Below are 15,473 nucleotides of genomic sequence, written 5' to 3'. Positions count from 1 at the left end.
CGCGCCATCCGGGCTGCCGGTGCCGGGCACCGCACGCGGGGGCTCGGCGGGGCGGCATTTCTTTTTATTGCGACGTGTTTCATTTTTAGGCCTCCTCCGCATCGGGCCCCCACGCGGGGCTCGGCCCTCTTCCGCCGCCCATCTACAGCCGCGACGCGCTCTTCGACCACTTCACGCAGCACACGAGCCATTGCAGACACTGCCAGGCCCGCCCCGCCTCGGACCACCTCGGACCACCTCGGACCATCTCGGACCATCTCGGGTGAGCGCTGCGCGCACTACCAGGCCGCCGTCTCCGCCCTCGCCGCTTGGCGCAAGCGCACGTACCGCGTGCTCGCCGCGGCGCTGCTCCTCGGCGTTCGCTTCTGGCTGGCGCGGCTGGTGGGCGTCGCTTGTTTGAGCCTGCTGCGTCTGTACGTCGTGGTCGAGAAGCAGTTTCAAGTGGGCGAGTACAAGCACTGGCAAAACCACTAGGCCGGACTCGTGGAGGCAGGGGCTCGCGAGAGCACCGCCCCACGGCCCCACCCGCAACCGAGACTATGGCGCTCTTCACGGGACGGCGGCTGGGCTTTGCGGTTTGCGCGGCCCCCCGGAGTTCTCCATCTTTTGTGATTGGCTGATATAGTCGGCTCTTCCCAAGTATACCAAAATGTGATGCGTGAAGTGGGACATTTAGTTGTCGAGCTCGCTGTCCGTGACCTTTTACTTCGGGGGGTGCACTTGATATGTGTGCACAAAAGCACCACCCCGAGAGAGACCACCCCAGAGCGCACAGCGGATAGAGCTTACCGAAGCCGCCTATCGGGCAAGAGCTACAGGAAGCGACCGATGTTCCTCATCGTGAGAGATTCGAATCTCGCCATGAGGGCGCCGTCGCCCATTGGGTTCTCGCTGAGGTCCAGCGCGCCGATCTTGTTTTGCAGGGTCCGCTTTAGCGCCGGGTGTGCGCGCACGCCCTCCTGCAGGGCCTCGACCAAACTCTCAAGCCCCGCGTCGCTGATGCGGTTCGCGCCGAGCCGGAGCTCTGGCAATCGAGGCAGCAGCACGGGCAAAGCGCCGAGCAGCCTGTGGACGAGCCCTCCGAAGCCAACGTCGCCGATGCCGTTCGTGCGGAGCGAGAGGAGACGCAGCCGGCCAATCGGCGCGCGGGAGAGGCAGGCGCCGAGGTGGAAGAGGGCGCCGTCGCCGAGCCGGTTGTTGTCGCAGTGGAGCTTGCAGAGCGCGGTCGGCGCCGGCGCCGCCGCGCCGCCGTGCGCCGCCGCGCCGCCGCCTCCCTCCTGCACCGCCTCGACGAGCGACCGCAGCCCAAGGTCCGTGATGTGGTTGCCGCACAGAAAGAGCGTCTCCGTCCACCGGAGCGCTCCGGAGCCGATCGCGCGAGCCAGCTGCGCCGTCGCATCGTCCCCCAGGCCGTTGTTGCGCAGCGAGAGGTGGCGCAGCCCTGCCGCGGGAGCTAGGCGGTGGGCGTGGAGGAGCAGCCGGATCTCCTCGAGGCGCAGCGAGCACTTGGCTAGGGCGAGCGACCTCCGCGCGGCAACAAAGGCCGACCACCTCTCGCGCGCGCCGTAGAGGTTGGCGCCGGCAGTCTCATGCCCACACGCCTTTCGGAAGAGCGCGTCGAGGCCGCGCTCCAGCCAGCCGTTCACAAATGGCGCCATCGAGTCCCGCATTGCGCTGCAGGAGGACGCCAGCGACACGAGACCGGCCGCCGGGAGGACAGCGCCGAGGAGCTCAGCGGGCAGGCTGGCGAGACAGGCTGTCTCGTCCACCGTGGCTTCTCCGCATGACCCAAGCATCTGCACCGTGCTGTGCCCGTCCGCCGCCACGGCCGGATCGCGCATCACGTCCCTGCGAGCTCTACTTGTCGGTGGCGCCCACTCTCGTCGAGCAGGCCGCCGCGGGCAAGCACGTCACGGTGGAGAGCGCAAGGGCGAGCGACTCCCTCGCCAACTCCAACAACAAGTGAGTCCCCGCCACCCCCCCCCCTCCCCCGCGACCGCACCTCGAAGCACAATAGTCAACGGGGTGCTAATCGCACTCGGGGAGGCCTGCGGGCGGCCTTCTCTCGAGGTCTCGAGATACACAAAGCGGCCAAGGCGAAAAGAATTTAAGACAGCGCGCGAAAGAAGAGTGTGTGCTGTGTGCAGTCTAAGAGTAGGGCGCATCTCTTAGATGTGCATATTATCTCAAGACGCGCATATCATCTGTAGATGGGGGGGTCGCCGCCCCTGACGTTTAGCCCTTACTGTGCATTAACTTCTAGAAGAGGAAGGTCACACCGTGCGCCGTGCGCCCCAACCGAGGTTGTACTGCAGCTTACGCATCATCCCGCTACGCTCTTTTGCCGAGCCTGATCTCTCCCCCTGCTCAAGCTTCTGCATCAGTTCGCTCACTTGCGCCTCCAGCTGTGCCAGTTTAGCGTCCTGCTCCGCGAGCCTGCGCGTCTTGACCTCTAGTGCTGACGCGAGCGCGTCATACTCCGATTTGGGCACGAGCTGCTGTTTGCTGGGCAGCACCGATGCCGACGACACATCGGCGTGCGTCGTCGGCTCACTGGCTTCTTCGCGAGCGCACATCTCGCTGAGGCCTTGGAACGCCCCAGCTGCCCCTGCCGCGACAAAGAGCGCCTTGATGCGCTGGTCGAAGGTGAAGATCTTCTTGAGCTGGTCTTCCTTATCGCTCATGTTCGTCACGAGCACGTCTGGGTTAGAGAGCTTCTTGTGCGCACTGTGCGTCGTGCAGTGCGACCACTCCTGCACCAAGGAGTGCTCGAGCGCAGGCGGCGCGCCGTGGATGCAACGAATGGTGTAGCGCTGACGATTCTTGGGCGCGGAGACGAGGCCCATCGGCGAGGCCTCCTGCATGCTCAGCCACGCCTCGTATTGCGTCCAGAATCGAGAGAGGTACGAGCGGTCCATCAGGATGAGGACCGACGCCCCGAGGTAGAGCAGGTTGATGTTGGGCAGCACCGCGTCGAACTCGATCTTTTCCGCCTCCGTGCGCCGCCCCTGCGGCATCGACATGTAGCTGCGGCGGGGGGTGGGGTGGGGGGGTGGGGTGGGGTGGGGTGGGGTGGTGGGGGGGGGGGGGAGTTTTGACAGTGGCCCGGGGCGTGCGGCCGTCACGGATCGAGGCTACTCAGCCATGGGGGAGGGGGGCGAGTTCAGATCTACTCGCTGCACTCGAAGAAGACCAGCTTGATCCGTGGGCGTTCTCTGAGGAATGCTCGCAGCTCGGCTAGCTGATGGCATGTTGGATCGGGATGGGTCAGCGAGTCCCAGCGATGGCTCACTGCGAGGAACTCCTCCTTGTACGCCCCTTGGCACACCTGGTCGAACATGAGGGTCCGCTGCTCCACCCAATCGGGCTGCCGAATGCGCAGTTGCTGGAGGGTGATGAGTGTAGGGAGCTCGGCCTCGGGCATGTCGCGGATCTTGTCCGCGCGCACGAAGCTGAACGAGCACCCTTTGCCACTCGACACTGACACCTGCGCCTCCATCGCGCGCTCGAGTACTGTCAGGTACTCGGCGAGGGAGGCGTCGTCGACCGCCCCTTGCGCTTCGCCGATGGCACGCTGCAGCATGGCCGTGTCGATGATGTGCCAGGAGCCCGCCGAGGAAACGCTCTCGACCCTCATCATCGCTCGCTCGCGCGCTGACCACGGCACCTGCCCGTCGCTCGCCGTCGCCACCCACGCGGCCATCGCGTCGTACCCGTCGCTGCGGAACAGGTCGGTTGCATAGGCCATCGCCCGCTGGTGCGGCGTCCACTTCTTCCAGTTGTGCAGCAGGAGGGCCGTGTACTCCTCCCCCGCTGCCGTGGCCACGTCGTACGCCGTGGCGCCTTCGCCGTCCTTGGCGGCGATCGGGGCTCCGTTGTGAAGCAGCAGGCTCACCGTGTGGAGGTGGCCGTGTGCGGCGGCCAGGTGGAGTGGCCGTTGGCGCGTGGCATCGAAGGCGGCGACGTCGGCTGCCGAGCGCAGTAGCAGGGCGGCAATGTCCGTGTGCCCCTCCTTGGCGCACACGTGCAGCGGTGTGCGCTCGTCCGCGTCCCTGTCGTCAACGCTTGCCCCGTGTTCGATGAGCAGCGACGTGAGCTCGGCGCTCTGCTTGCCCACCGCGATGCGCAGGGCGCGCTGGCCGTCGTTGGTCTTGCACGCCGTGCTCGCCCTGGCCTCGAGGAGGGCCCTCGTGGTGCGCACGTCCGAGCCATCGACGGCCTTGTGCAGCGCCGTCCACCCGTTGAGGTTTGCGATGTCGAGCGCCGCGCCCTGACCGAGGAGCATCGGGAGGATCTCGTGCCGCCCTTTGTATGCGGCGAGGTGGAGCGGGGTGTCACCATACTGGTCGACTGCCTCCAGCGGCGCCTTGTGCTCGCGCATGAGCAGCTCGGCCACCTCGAGGTGACCGCGCCACACGGCCGTGTGCAGCGGTGTGTTGCGGTGGTTGTCGAGGGCGTCGACCGGCGCGCCGGCCTCCACGAGCATCCGCGCGATCCGCGCGTTGCCTTTGGTGGCGGCTAACGAGAGGGGCGTCGCCTGGTATGAGTCGCTCCGGTCCAGAGGTGAGCGGTCGCGCGCGGAGCGGCCGGAGATCAGGAGCGACGCAATCTCGACGTGCTCCTGCCACGTCGCATTGTGGATGGGCAGGCAGTCATCCTTGCCGACGACGTCGAAGGGGGCCCCGTGCTGCACGAGCACGCGAACCACCTCTGTGTGCCCGAGAGTCGCCGCGACGTGCATCGGCGTGTTGCCGTACGAATCGCGCGTCTCTGTCGACGCCCCATTCTCGAGCAGAACGCGCATGATATCAGCGTGCCCCTTGAACGCGGCGAGCTTGGTGGATGCATCGCCATACTCGTCCTTGTTCTCGAGCTCGGCGTTGTGCTCGACAAGGAGGCGTGAGCAGTCGAGATGCCCCCTCCACACGGCGCCGTGCAGCGCAATGTGCAGTGATGCGTTTTGAGTGTTCACTCTTGCTCCGCGCTCGATGAGAAGCTTGGCCACCTCGAAGTGGCCATGCTTTGTGCAGAGGTGGAGCGCCGTATTATTCTCCTCGTCGACTGCAGCGACGCTTTCGCCCGCAGCGAGGGTGGCCACCACGCCCTCGAGGTCTCCGCTCACTGCGAGCTCGCAAAGTCGGCGCTGGCCAGGCCCTTCGGTTGCAACCATGCCCGACGCACTGGGTGAAAAGGCGGGGGCGATCACCGCTTCCCCGGCGGGCGGCGCATTGTAAAACAGTACAGAAGGAGGGTAAGCCTCTGACCTGTTCCGACCCTGATCACACTCGGGGTGACCCAGGGGGCGGCGGGGGGGCACTCTTCCGCCGGAGTATCAACGGTCTTCCCGCTACTCGCTCCTTTAAGGTGCATCCACGCCCCGCCCACCACCTTCCCGGCAGCCCCCGCTCAGTGACGTCCTCATCTTCTCCCCCCTTGCCCCGCCCCCCTTCAGGCAAGGCCCTGGCCACCAAACTCGCGCTCGTCGCTCCGGGAACGGGCAGCAGCGCGACGCTTTTCGAGAGCGAGCGGCGGCGGCGGCTCAGCACCAACCTTTGCAACGCAGGGGCTGGCTGCGTGGAGGGCCCCCACCACCGGACTCCGTCGGGTTCGCGTCTCCCTACCTCTCGCGGGAGCTGAGGGGAGCGCAGTGTGTGTCTGTGTCTGTGTCCCTGCCCCTGTCGTGTCGTGTGTCGTGTGTAACTCTCGCACTGCTCTGTCTTAGCTCTCGCCACAGGCTCAGCCTCGCCTCCGCCCGCACGCCGTCGACGCACACGACAGAACCCGGACGACGTGCGTTTTTGCTTCTCTACAAAACACGCACACCCACGCCCGCCCCAGTCAGCGCGGACCCAGCGCCATCCCGAGAACAAAGACTTTGGCGAGCCAACGCAGCCGAGTCCCGACGTGGAGGAGCTGCTGCTCGCGTCCGACCGCAGCAGCCTCGCGGCGCTCGCCGTCGACCTCGACGCTTTGGCGCCCGCCTCTCGTACGACGACCTGCTCGACGGCGCCGGCGACTCGAAGAGCATCACGCGCTGCAACGTGCGCGACAACGATGAGGAGTGGCAGCGGCAGAGGCGGAGGAGGAGGAGCGGCGGAATCGCCCGCCGACCCCGCCGACCCCCGAAGAAGCGGCCCGACGGGACGCTTACCAAACCCGGACTAGAAAGATCATGGAGGAGGCCGGTGAGACGGAGCGGCTCCTCATGTCGGGCTTGCTTGGCCCGCCGATCCACCTCAAGGCGGTCACGCAGGACGGCAGCGAGATCTTCTTCAAGGCGCGCTCTTAGAGTGTGGCCTATTCCCGCCTTCCCCTCTAGCCTCTCTCAACTTACACTCCCTTGGGGGCTTCCCCCCCCCCCCCCCCAGATGCGGAAGACAAGCAAGTTGTCGAAGCTGATGGAGGCCTTTGCAGGGTCCGTAGCCTGCTATACCCGTCATGACTCTACTAGCAACTTCGCATTGGGGCAGCCACATGATGACTGATGCTCTTGCTCCTCGTAGTGTGGCGGCCAGGAAATGGTTGTTGCGATCACACGGCGGCGCAAGGTAATTGATCCGGCCGCATACACATAGGAGACCAGCCGCCAGCCAGCGGCCGCAGAGAGTCAGAGAGATCGGGGGTCCAAAAAAGAAAGAAGAAAAAAATGGTAGTTGCTTTTCGCTGTTTGTGCCAGTGCGCGCCAGTCCCGTGCCCAGTGTTGTAATAAATAAATAAATACAACGGACATCCCAAGCTAGGGCTGGGTCGAGGACAGACACGTCCCCACCTTTGCAGGATTTTGCAAAAGCGAGGGGCGAGGGCGCATCGCCGCGGAGAGGGCTGGGCACAGGGCACAGGGGATCTCTCTCGCATAGGATATGCACTCGGCGGCACGAGGGCAAGGCTGGGCGTCCTATGTTTGTGCTCCCCCCCGGACCCCTCGCTCTCGGGCACTAACCATCTGACCACTCATCGACGGGGCTTGGCGAGCGGCCGCGCTGCGGGGCAGGGCTGGTGAGAATGGGCTCTGGCCACTCGCCCGTGCGGTTGTAACCCCGCATCTGTCGGACAGAGGCCTCGACCGCCCCTCGCGGCAAGCTCTCGAGCATCTCGAGCAGCTCGCCCGCCGCCATCGCCGCCTCAAACTGCTCCCTCATGCCGAGCGCGCCGCATACCCTGCGGACCGCCTCCTGCTGCACCTCGTCCGGCGTATCGGTTTCATAGCCGGACGAGTCAGCGGAGGCGGCCCGCTTGGCGGGCGGAGAGTCGGGCGACGGCGAGCGCGACTGGCGCGAGGGCCCGCTGCCGCGCGCGGACAGCGCGTTCTTGTCAACGAGACGGGGTCCAGCATCGGCACGGCCCCTGGCACCGCGGCCCTTGCCGCGCTGCTGCTGCCCACGCTTCCTGCCCGGGTTAGGGACAGTGAAGGAGCAGCCGCGCACTCCGCCGCCGCTGGGCGGCGGCGGCACGCGCGCGGCGGCGGCCGGGCCCGCAGGCGCGGCGGGCTGGCCACCCGCGGTGGCACCCTGCGGCTGCGATGCGGCTGCGGCGGCGTACGTCTTGGGCGCCGGCTCCGCGGCTGGCGGCGCGGCGGCAGGGGCGGGCGGCGCCGCAGGGCTCGCGCTCGCAGGCGGCTCCGTGGCCTGCGCCTGCCGCTCCTGGCGCACAGCGCGCTCGAGCTGCGAGTGCGGGTGCAGCTGTACGATGACGTCGCCGCTCTGCGTCGCGGTGAAGGAGACCGAGTACGGCGCTTCGCCGTCGTTCTTCTTCTCCGCGTAGGCGAGCGCGTAGTCGCACACCTGTCGTTGGTTATAGGTATATTGTTGGCAAATCAAGACACAGAGCTCTCACAGGATCACAGCGGGAGGAAAGCGGCGAGTCGCAATTCCTGGGGTCCTTACGTGGCGGGCCACCCTGTCCAGAGGCGGAGGTGCCTTTCTGGGATCTTGCGATCTGAGTCTATGCGTCCTCGGCCACGCTCTCCTTTCGTGGCTGATAAGCATTCGCAGACCAGGCGATGGAGATGGCGGGGAGCACGGATGTGACTGCTCACCAAGGCCGAGGACTGGTAGCACGACTCGCACCGACCCTTCACGAACCGAACGTTGGTGGTCAGTGAAGATGGTCTCTGTGCAGCGCTCGGCGGAGCCGACGCGAGAGAAGTGCCGCCTGAACGCCATGCGTCAGGCGCTGTTTGAATTGTTGCGCCCAGTGTTGTGCCCAGAAAAAAGCGCGTGGGGAAATTCTTAACGGAGTCGCTTAGGCGGCTCCGGTGGTGTGCCGGTGATAGTACTAGCACGCGCCAGTTCGCACCTGTGTCGAGCCTGTCTGCTGTGAGAGAGAGTTGTTTTGTTTAAATTCTTTTCGCTCTTCGCGAGCGGGCACGCCACGAACACCCAAGCCCCAGACACACACTCGTCATCGCCCCGCGCCCTGCGTCATCGCCCCGCGCTGCACTTCCTCGCGGCGTCCCGTCGCGCTGCCGCGCCATCCGCCGCCCCTCCCGCTGCCGCAGGCTCCGGCTGTGCACCGCTGCGGAGCGAGAATCATGGACGACGTGGAGCCGAATGAGCAGCAGCTGAAGGACCTGCAGGGGTTCATGGAGACGGAGCAGCAGAAGGCGGTCATCCAGGCGGCGATCAACAAGCTCACCGAGACATGCTTCGACAAATGCGTGACGAAGCCGGGCGCCAAGCTCGACTCGTCAGAGGCGTCCTGCATCTCGAACTGCGCCGGGAGGTACCTCGACTCCTCCGTGTTCGTCGTGTCGCGCATGATGCAGAAGCGCGGGCAGGGTCAATAGCAGCTCCTTTTAGCACAGGATGTTATGGGTCCTCGGACCATCTCTCTATCGGGTTGGGAGTCGGTCTTGCAGCTGCGTGTCCGTGGTATTTTGGCGCACTCCTCTCGCGCGCCGCTCTCTCCCGTCCGGCTACTTTTAATGACATATTCGTCAGGAGCGCAGACGTGTGGCCTGAGGAGTTTTATGCCTGAGAAAAGCAATGCCAATGCCTCGCGACGCGCACGACCACACGTATATGCCAGAACGCACGATGCGGGACGTCTGCGGCGTCTGGGCGGCGTGCGGCTGCGGGCCCGGCGGGGCGGGGGTGTCGTGGCGCCGCGCGGTTTGGCGGTGCTGTCGGGAGGGGACACAAACACCTCAACCCGAACCGGAAGCCCGTTGCCACCGGAGTTGCAATCTCGGAGGCTCTGCTCTGCGCTCTAGCTGATCGGCGCGCTCTTTATGGCTGCAGTGCACTTGCCCGCCGCTGTCGCAAACGGAACGCCCCTGTAGCAGGCGACGCCCTCCGCGTCGGTGGCCTGGCGGCACCGGCACCGGCAGCGTCGGCAGCGCGGGGGTGGAGAGGGGCGGGGCCAGGACTTAGTAGGGTGAGGGGAGCAGTGTGAGGGGAGCAGTGTGAGGGGAGCAGTGTGAGGGGAGCAGTGTGAGCAACGGGAGTAGGGTGGGCAAGGGGAGTAGGGGAAGCAGGCGGAGTAGGAGGCGCACCAAGACACGTCGACGGCCCGCGCCTCGTCGCCTCCGCCCGCCGGCGCCGGCGCCGCAGCCTTCTTCGCCGCCTTTTTCTCCTTGTCGGCGTCCTTCTTGGCCTTGGCGGCCGCCTTGGCGGCCGCGTCCGCCGGCGGCCGCTCCTTGCCGCCGCCCGCTCCGCCTGCGCTGCCGCCCGCTGCGCCCGCGTCGCCCGCGGCCGGCGCCGCTGCCGCCGGCGCCGCCGCCGCCACGCCGACGAGAGGCGCGAGCGACTCGATGGCGGGTAGCGGCTCGGGCGCGTCGTAGACGAAGGTGACGGGAGGGCCCGGCTTCAAGTCGTCGGGCATGCCCAGCGCCACCGCGCGGTGCTGCAGCAGGTCGAACCACCGCGACGCGTTGCAGAGCGCCCACTTGTGCTGGTCGTCGAACGCAGCGAAGCAGCCGTGCAGCGCGACGGCGAGCACGAGATCGGCCAGGCAGGGGCTGGCGCCGCCAAGAAAGAGCTTGGGCTCCAGAACCGCATTCAGTACCGCCAGCTGCTCCGTGAAGTGGCCGCTCAAGCACGCCGCAGCCTGCGGCGAACGGACCGCCTGCGCCGTGTACGCGCGGACCGCCTTCCAGTCCACCTTGGCGCCAACCGGCGCGAGGAGTTTCTGCGTGTCCTGCGGCGCGAGCTTGAGAAAGACGCACTTGCCCACGGCGACGGCGATAGCGTCACGGGAGGGAGCTGGCATGCCTAGCCGGAGCTAACAACCGAGCGAGCCCCGCGCAGCGTGGCCCGCACGTTTTCACAGCGCCCACTAGTTTATCTCGGCTTCTCCACATGAACCAAGCATCGGCACCGTGAGGTGAAGTGCAAGTTTGGTGTTCACAGCAGCGGAGGCTGAGTGAAGACCGCATGCGATGTGCGCGAGGGCACACGAGAGGGACTCAGGAGAGGTATCCGTGAGTACCCTACGATAAACTAGTGGCCTACCACGAGTTGGGGCCCCCACCCCAATCGTTATCGGCGGACTAGTTTATCTCGGCTTCTCCACATGAACCAAGCATCGGCACCGTGAGGTGTGATACATTGGTGCGTAAAGGGTCAGTCTGGAGTCGCGTGCCTCCACAACGGAAGAGCTACGCAGTACCTGACATCCCAACGCAGAGTGGAGGGAGCGGGTGCAGACGGACCTCGCATCCCAATGAAGCCAGAAGAGGGGCAGATGCGCTCGTGACGAGGAGCGACCCCAGCGTGAAGCCTACATTCACGCCACGCCGCCCACGAGGCGGCACACGAGACGAGGCTCGAGTAGACGAAGAGCGAGACGAGGCTCACACGAGGCGGCGGCAGAGACAGCCGCCCGCCACGCCACGCCGCCCAAGAGGCGGCACACGAGACGAGGCTCGAGTAGACGAAGAGCGAGACGAGGCTCACTCGAGGCGGCGGCAGAGACAGCAGCCCGCCACGCCACGCCGCCCAAGAGGCGGCACACGAGACGAGGCTCGAGTAGACGAAGAGCGAGACGAGGCTCACTCGAGGCGGCGGCAGAGACAGCCGCCCGCCACGCCGCCCAAGAGGCGGCACACGAGACGAGGCTCGAGTAGACGAAGAGCGAGACGAGGCTCACTTGAGGTGGCGGCACAGACAGCCGCCCGCCACGCCACGCCGCCCACGAGGCGGCACACGAGACGAGGCTCGAGTAGACGAAGAGCGAGACGAGGCTCACTCGAGGCGGCGGCACAGACAGCCGCCCGCCACGCCACGCCGCCCACGAGGCGGCACACGAGGCGAGGCTCGAGTAGACGAAGAGCGAGACGAGGCTCACTCGAGGCGGAGGCAGAGACAGCAGCCCGCCACCCCGCCCACGAGGCGGCACACGAGACGAGGCTCGAGTAGACGAAGAGCGAGACGAGGCTCACTCGAGGCGGCGGCAGAGACAGCCGCCCGCCACGCCGCCCCACGAGGCGGCACACGAGGCGAGGCTCGAGTAGACGAAGAGCGAGATGAGGCTCACTCGAGGCGGAGGCAAAGACAGCAGCCCGCCACGCCACGCCGCCCACGAGGCGGCACACGAGACGAGGCTCGAGTAGACGAAGAGCGAGACGAGGCTCACTCGAGGCGGCGGCAGAGAAAGCCGCCCGCCACGCCACGCCGCCCACGAGGCGGCACACGAGACGAGGCTCGAGTAGACGAAGAGCGAGACGAGGCTCACTCGAGGCGGCGGCAGAGACAGCCGCCCGCCACGCCGCCCCACGAGGCGGCACACGAGGCGAGGCTCGAGTAGACGAAGAGCGAGACGAGGCTCACTCGAGGCGGAGGCAGAGACAGCAGCCCGCCACGCCGCCCACGAGGCGGCACACGAGACGAGGCTCGAGTAGACGAAGAGCGAGACGAGGCTCACTCGAGGCGGCGGCAGAGACAGCCGCCCGCCACGCCACGCTCCCCACAAGCGGCATACGAGGCGAGGCTCGAGTAGACGAAGAGCGAGACGAGGCTCACTCGAGGCGGCGGCACAGACAGCCGCCCGCCACGCCGCCCACGAGGCGGCACACGAGACGAGGCTCGAGTAGACGAAGAGCGAGACGAGGCTCACTCGAGGCGGCGGCAGAGACAGCCGCCCGCCACGCCACGCTCCCCACAAGCGGCATACGAGGCGAGGCTCGAGTAGACGAAGAGCGAGACGAGGCTCACTCGAGGCGGCGGCAGAGACAGCCGCCCGCAACGCCACGCCGCCCACGAGGCGGCACACGAGACGAGGCTCGAGTAGACGAAGAGCGAGACGAGGCTCACTCGAGGCGGCGGCAGAGACAGCCGCCCGCCACGCCACGCTCCCCACAAGCGGCATACGAGGCGAGGCTCGAGTAGACGAAGAGCGAGACGAGGCTCACTCGAGGCGGCGGCAGAGACAGCCGCCCGCCACGCCGCCCACGAGGCGGCACACGAGACGAGGCTCGAGTAGACGAAGAGCGAGACGAGGCTCACTCGAGGCGGGCAGAGACAGCCGCCCGCCACGCTCCCCACGAGGCGGCACACGAGACGAGGCTCGAGTAGACGAAGAGCGAGACGAGGCTCACTCGAGGCGGCGGCAGAGACAGCCGCCCGCCACGCCGCCCACGAGGCGGCACACGAGACGAGGCTCGAGTAGACGAAGAGCGAGACGAGGCTCACTCGAGGCGGCGGCAGAGACAGCCGCCCGCCACGCCACGCCGCCCACGAGGCGGCACACGAGACGAGGCTCGAGTAGACGAAGAGCGAGACGAGGCTCACTCGAGGCGGCGGCAGAGACAGCCGCCCGCCACGCCACGCTCCCCACAAGCGGCATACGAGGCGAGGCTCGAGTAGACGAAGAGCGAGACGAGGCTCACTCGAGGCGGCGGCAGAGACAGCCGCCCGCCACGCCGCCCAAGAGGCGGCACACGAGACGAGGCTCGAGTAGACGAAGAGCGAGACGAGGCTCACACGAGGCGGCGGCAGAGACAGCCGCCCGCCACGCCACGCTCCCCACAAGCGGCATACGAGGCGAGGCTCGAGTAGACGAAGAGCGGGACGAGGCTCACTCGAGGCGGCGGCAGAGACAGCCGCCCGCCACGCCGCCCACGAGGCGGCACACGAGACGAGGCTCGAGTAGACGAAGAGCGAGACGAGGCTCACACGAGGCGGCGGCAGAGACGGCCGCCCGCCACGCCACGCTCCCCACAAGCGGCATACGAGGCGAGGCTCGAGTAGACGAAGAGCGAGACGAGGCTCACTCGAGGCGGCAGCAGAGACGGCCGCCCGCCGCGCCGCCCACGAGGCGGCACACGAGGCGAGGCTCGAGTAGACGAAGAGCGAGACGAGGCTCACTCGAGGCGGCGGCAGAGACAGCCGCCCGCCACGCCGCCCACGAGGCGGCACACGAGACGAGGCTCGAGTAGACAAAGAGCGAGACGAGGCTCACTCGAGGCGGCGGCAGAGACAGCCGCCCGCCACGCCGCCCACGAGGCGGCACACGAGACGAGGCTCGAGTAGACGAAGAGCGAGACGAGGCTCACTCGAGGCGGCGGCAGAGACAGCCGCCCGCCACGCCACGCTCCCCACAAGCGGCATACGAGACGAGGCTCGAGTAGACGAAGAGCGAGACGAGGCTCACTCGAGGCGGCGGCAGAGACAGCCGCCCGCCACGCCGCCCACGAGGCGGCACACGAGACGAGGCTCGAGTAGACGAAGAGCGAGACGAGGCTCACTCGAGGCGGCGGCAGAGACAGCCGCCCGCCACGCCACGCCGCCCACGAGGCGGCACACGAGACGAGGCTCGAGTAGACGAAGAGCGAGACGAGGCTCACTCGAGGCGGGCAGAGACAGCCGCCCGCCACGCCGCCCCACGAGGCGGCACACGAGACGAGGCTCGAGTAGACGAAGAGCGAGACGAGGCTCACTCGAGGCGGCGGCAGAGACAGCCGCCCGCCACGCCACGCCGCCCACGAGGCGGCACACGAGACGAGGCTCGAGTAGACGAAGAGCGAGACGAGGCTCACTCGAGGCGGGCAGAGACAGCCGCCCGCCACGCCGCCCCACGAGGCGGCACACGAGACGAGGCTCGAGTAGACGAAGAGCGAGACGAGGCTCACTCAAGGCGGCAGCAGAGACAGCCGCCCGCCACGCCGCCCACGAGGCGGCACACGAGACGAGGCTCGAGTAGACGAAGAGCGAGACGAGGCTCACTCGAGGCGGCGGCAGAGACAGCCGCCCGCCACGCCACGCCGCCCACGAGGCGGCACACGAGGCGAGGCTCGAGTAGACGAAGAGCGAGACGAGGCTCACTCGAGGCGGCGGCAGAGACAGCCGCCCGCCACGCCACGCCGCCCACGAGGCGGCACACGAGGCGAGGCTCGAGTAGACGAAGAGCCAGACGAGGCTCACTCGAGGCGGCGGCAGAGACAGCCGCCCGCCACGCCACGCCGCCCACGAGGCGGCACACGAGGCGAGGCTCGAGTAGACGAAGAGCGAGACGAGGCTCACTCGAGGCGGCAGCAGAGACAGCCGCCCACCACGCCACGCCGCCCAAGAGGCGGCACACGAGGCGAGGCTCGAGGAGACGAAGAGCGAGACGAGGCTCACTCAAGGCGGCGGCAGAGACAGCCGCCCGCCCGCCACGCCGCCCACGAGGCGGCACACGAGACGAGGCTCGAGTAGACGAAGAGCTAGACGAGGCTCACTCGAGGCGGCGGCAGAGACAGCAGCCCGCCACGCCGCCCACGAGGCGGCACACGAGACGAGGCTCGAGTAGACGACGAGCGAGACGAGGCTCACTCGAGGCGGCGGCAGAGACAGCCGCCCGCCACGCCACGCCGCCCACGAGGCGGCCCACGAGACGAGGCTCGAGCAGACGAAGAGCGAGACGAGGCTCACTCGAGGCGGCGGCAGAGACAGCCGCCCGCCACGCCACGCCGCCCACGAGGCGGCACACGAGACGAGGCTCGAGTAGACGAAGAGCGAGACGAGGCTCACACGAGGCGGCGGCAGAGACAGCCGCCCGCCACGCCACGCCGCCCAAGAGGCGGCACACAAGACGAGGCTCGAGTAGACGAAGAGCGAGACGAGGCTCACTCGAGGCGGCGGCAGAGACAGCCGCCCGCCACGCCACGCCCCCCAAGAGGCGGCACACGAGACGAGGCTAGAGTAGACGAAGAGCGAGACGAGGCTCACTCGAGGCGGAGGCAGAGACAGCAGCCCGCCACGCCGCCCAAGAGGCGGCACACGAGACGAGGCTCGAGTAGACGAAGAGCGAGACGAGGCTCACTCGAGGCGGCGGCAGAGACAGCAGCCCGCCACGCCGCCCACGAGGCGGCACACGAGACGAGGCTCGAGTAGACGAAGAGCGAGACGAGGCTCACTCGAGGCGGCGGCAGAGACAGCCGCCCGCCACGCCGCCCACGAGGGCGAACGAGGCGAGGCTTGAGCAGACAAAGAGAGCGAGACGAGGCTCACTCGAAGAGCAGCAAGCGCCGCTGCACGGGCGGAGCAAGTGCCGGA

The 15,473-nt window shown here is 67.5% G+C and overlaps 5 protein-coding genes across 5 annotated transcripts; 1 reads left to right on the top strand and 4 right to left on the bottom strand.

Moving 5' to 3' along the window:
• Positions 1–687: 687 nt before the first annotated feature.
• On the bottom strand, positions 688–1,947 carry EMIHUDRAFT_435018 (hypothetical protein). The gene has a single exon (XM_005779651.1). The coding sequence runs from the start codon at positions 1,839–1,841 to the stop codon at positions 813–815; it is 1,029 nt and encodes a 342-aa protein (XP_005779708.1). The 5' UTR covers positions 1,842–1,947; the 3' UTR covers positions 688–812.
• A 1,867-nt stretch (positions 1,948–3,814) lies between these two features.
• On the bottom strand, positions 3,815–4,285 carry EMIHUDRAFT_64426 (hypothetical protein; the record flags this gene model as incomplete). Its single annotated transcript, XM_005779650.1, has 1 exon — positions 3,815–4,285. A coding segment is annotated over one exon (471 nt), but the record flags the coding sequence as incomplete, so codon positions are not given.
• Positions 4,286–6,935: 2,650 nt separating this feature from the next.
• EMIHUDRAFT_450240 (hypothetical protein) lies at positions 6,936–8,162 on the bottom strand (the record flags this gene model as incomplete). Its single annotated transcript, XM_005779649.1, has 3 exons — positions 6,936–7,358; positions 7,650–7,781; positions 8,067–8,162. 3 exons carry the CDS (start codon positions 8,160–8,162, stop codon positions 6,936–6,938), a joined length of 651 nt encoding a protein of 216 aa, XP_005779706.1.
• Positions 8,163–8,530: 368 nt separating this feature from the next.
• On the top strand, positions 8,531–8,785 carry EMIHUDRAFT_64409 (hypothetical protein; the record flags this gene model as incomplete). The annotated part of the gene is made up of 1 exon (XM_005779648.1): positions 8,531–8,785. One exon carries the CDS (start codon positions 8,531–8,533, stop codon positions 8,783–8,785), a length of 255 nt encoding a protein of 84 aa, XP_005779705.1.
• A 422-nt stretch (positions 8,786–9,207) lies between these two features.
• On the bottom strand, positions 9,208–10,407 carry EMIHUDRAFT_450238 (hypothetical protein; the record flags this gene model as incomplete). Its single annotated transcript, XM_005779647.1, has 2 exons — positions 9,733–10,407; positions 9,208–9,306 (listed from the first exon to the last, which is right to left on the bottom strand). The coding sequence occupies exons 1-2, from the start codon at positions 10,207–10,209 to the stop codon at positions 9,208–9,210; spliced, it is 576 nt and encodes a 191-aa protein (XP_005779704.1). The 5' UTR covers positions 10,210–10,407.
• Positions 10,408–15,473: the final 5,066 nt, after the last annotated feature.

This window comes from Emiliania huxleyi (genome assembly GCF_000372725.1).
Source record: "Emiliania huxleyi CCMP1516 unplaced genomic scaffold EMIHUscaffold_23, whole genome shotgun sequence".
Classification (NCBI taxonomy): domain Eukaryota; phylum Haptophyta; order Isochrysidales; family Noelaerhabdaceae; genus Emiliania; species Emiliania huxleyi.
This window is presented reverse-complemented; position numbering and strand designations above follow the sequence as displayed.

What these genes read in the sequence shown, in the direction of transcription:
- EMIHUDRAFT_435018 (XM_005779651.1), bottom strand. Translation starts at nt 1,841, where the DNA reads ATGCGCGATCCGGCCGTGGCGGCGGACGGGCACAGCACGGTGCAGATG.